We start from the raw sequence: 2,694 nt of genomic DNA, 5'->3' as shown, positions 1-2,694 counted from the left end.
CCAAGGTAATTAGAACAATCAAAACCACCAAGGCAATTGGAGTGGTGGCAATCCTAATCAAAGCAATTGAAACAATCAAAGAAATCAAGGCAATTGGAGTAATCAAGGCAATTGGGGTAGAAATAACCAAGGAGGGTGAAACAACAACAACAACTAGGGGTCGGGTTTTCAAAGGCCCCCGATGTTCTAACAACCGAATAATCCACCTCCTTATCCTTCTCAAAGCTCGAGCTCTTCTTCCAATGAGATGGGTAAAATTGAAAACATGTTTAAACAGATGATGGAGAAGAATACCAATTACGATGCTCAATTAGCCTCGCACAACACTTTTATTCAGAATTTGGAGGTTCAATTAGGCCAAATTTCACAAGCTTTGAACACTCATCCTAAGGGGGCACTACCTACTGATACGATGGTAAACTCGAAGGGTGGGAATACTACGGGACATGCTATGGTCGTGACTACTAGAAGTGGAAAAGGTGTAGATGCAACCACCTCAAATCAAAGAAGGATTGTGGATGAATATGTTGTGGTTCAAGAGGATGAAATACAAGCAATGTGGTTCAAGCTAATGAAGAAGTGAGAATTGATATAGATGAAAGTGTGGAGGAGACGCAAGAAGAGGTGAACCCATCTAGGGAACACGTTATTGACATTCCGGAACGGGTGGTGCCAAAGGCTAAGGCACCAATGCCAAGTCCTCCTCCTCCATACACTCAAAGGCTTGTAAAGTAAAATAGTGAAAACTAATTCAAAAAGTTAGTGATATGATGAAGAGTTTGTCAATTAATGTTGTTGGTTGAGGCATTGGAGCAAATGTCGTGATATGCAAAATTAATGAAGGATTTAGTAACCAAGAAAAGATCAATGAATTGTGAGACCAACAAGATGATCATCAAGTGAGTACTATTGTTCACTCAATGACTCCAAAGTTGGAAGATCCGGGCGCTTTCACAATCCCTTGCACTATTGGGAGCGCCGATTTTGCCAAAGCATTATGTGATCGCGGGGCAAGTATCAACTTGATGCCCTATGCGGTGTTCAAAACTTTGGGAATTAGGCAACCAAGATCCACATCCATGAGGTTGCAAATGGAAGATCGAACAATGAAAAGGCCTTTGGGTATTATTGTTGATGTATTGGTTCGAGTTGATAAGTTCATCCTCCCAGCAGACTTTGTGATCCTTGATTGTGAAGTGGACTATGAGGTGCCTATCATTTTGGGTAGACCTTTCCTTGCTACGGGGAAGGCTCTTGTTGATGTGGAAGCCGGTGTGCTCACTTTCCAGGTGGGTAAAGAAAAGGTGGTCTTCCATGTGTGCAAATCAATGAGGCAACTGAATAGTAATGAAGTTTGTTCATTAGTGGATTTGGTGATGGGTGTGATTGTTGTGATTCTAGTGCCATAATGAATGTTGAAGACAAAGTGGAAGTCATTTTTCTCAACCTTGATGATGATGAGGAGAGTGATGGTTATGTGGAGTGTGTAAATGTATTGCAAGGCATGGGGTCGTATACTTATGAGCCCCAAAAGCTATCTTTGGATCTTGAAAACCAGAATACTCCTCCAACAAAGCCCTCAATCGAGAAGCCTACCTTGGATGCAACGGCCGGGCACGAGATACTCAGCTTTTTCGACACCTATTCCGGGTACAACCAAATCCGAATGAACTCAGGCGATCAAGAAAAAACTTCCTTCATCACTATATTCGGCACCTATTGTTATAACGTAATGTCATTCGTACTAAAAATCGCGGGTGCCACTTATCAACCCTAGTAAATGTTTGAAGAACAAATAGGAAAATCAATGGAAGTTTACATTGACGACATGTTAGTTAAGTCCATGCGAGCAGAAGAAAATTTGAAACATTTGTAGGAAATTATCAACATACTAAAGAAATACAACATGAAGTTGAACCTTGAGAAAAATATGCATCCGTGGTCGGATCTGAGAAGTTCCTTGGATTTATGGTATCCAACCAGGGGATCGAGATTAATCCCGATAAAATCAAAGCTATAGAATATATCACCATGGTGGACAGTGTCAAGGCCGTTCAGAGGCTAACCGGAAGCATAGTCGCCCTAGTCGGGTTCATATCGAGGTCTTCCGATAAGATCCATCGATTCTTCTCATTATTGAAGAAGAAGGATAATTTTTCATGGACCTCGAAGTGACAGCAAGCTTTGGAAGAACTCAAACGGTATCTTTCAAGTCCACTCTTGCTCTATACTCCGAAGGTGAATAAACAGTTGTACCTATACTTAGCGGTATCTGAGGTAGCAGTAAGTGGAGTCTTAGTCCGAGAAGAGGAAGGTACATAATTTCCTATCTATTATGTTAGTAGAACTCTAGATGAGGCCGAAACAAGGTACCCTCACCTAGAAAAATTATCGCTTGCTTTGTTAAGCGCCTCCAAAAAAGTTAAAGTCGTATTTTCAATGCCACCACATATGCATCATAACGTCTTACCCACAAAGGAACATAATGCATAACCTGAGCTCGCGGGTCGGTTGGCAAAATAGGTCGTAGAAATTAGCGGGTACGATATTGAATATCGACTCCGAACTGCCAGAAAATCACAAATTTTGGCAGACTTTGTGGCCGACTTTACGTCGGCCTTAATACCCAAAGTCGAAAAGGAGTTGTTGTTAACCTAGGAGACTTACTCGGGAATTTGGACCCTCTTTACGGAT

At 41.6% G+C, this 2,694-nt stretch overlaps 1 protein-coding gene across 1 annotated transcript; it reads left to right on the top strand.

The window, feature by feature from the left end:
• Positions 1 to 920: 920 nt before the first annotated feature.
• On the top strand, positions 921 to 1,409 carry LOC138876467 (uncharacterized). Its single transcript, XM_070155419.1, has one exon. It carries the CDS (start codon positions 921 to 923, stop codon positions 1,407 to 1,409), a length of 489 nt encoding a protein of 162 aa, XP_070011520.1.
• Positions 1,410 to 2,694: the final 1,285 nt, after the last annotated feature.

Source organism: Nicotiana sylvestris, chromosome 1, assembly GCF_000393655.2.
Source record: "Nicotiana sylvestris chromosome 1, ASM39365v2, whole genome shotgun sequence".
Lineage (NCBI taxonomy): Eukaryota > Viridiplantae > Streptophyta > Magnoliopsida > Solanales > Solanaceae > Nicotiana > Nicotiana sylvestris.
Note: the sequence above shows the minus strand (reverse complement) of the source record. Positions and strands in the feature narration are given on the sequence as shown.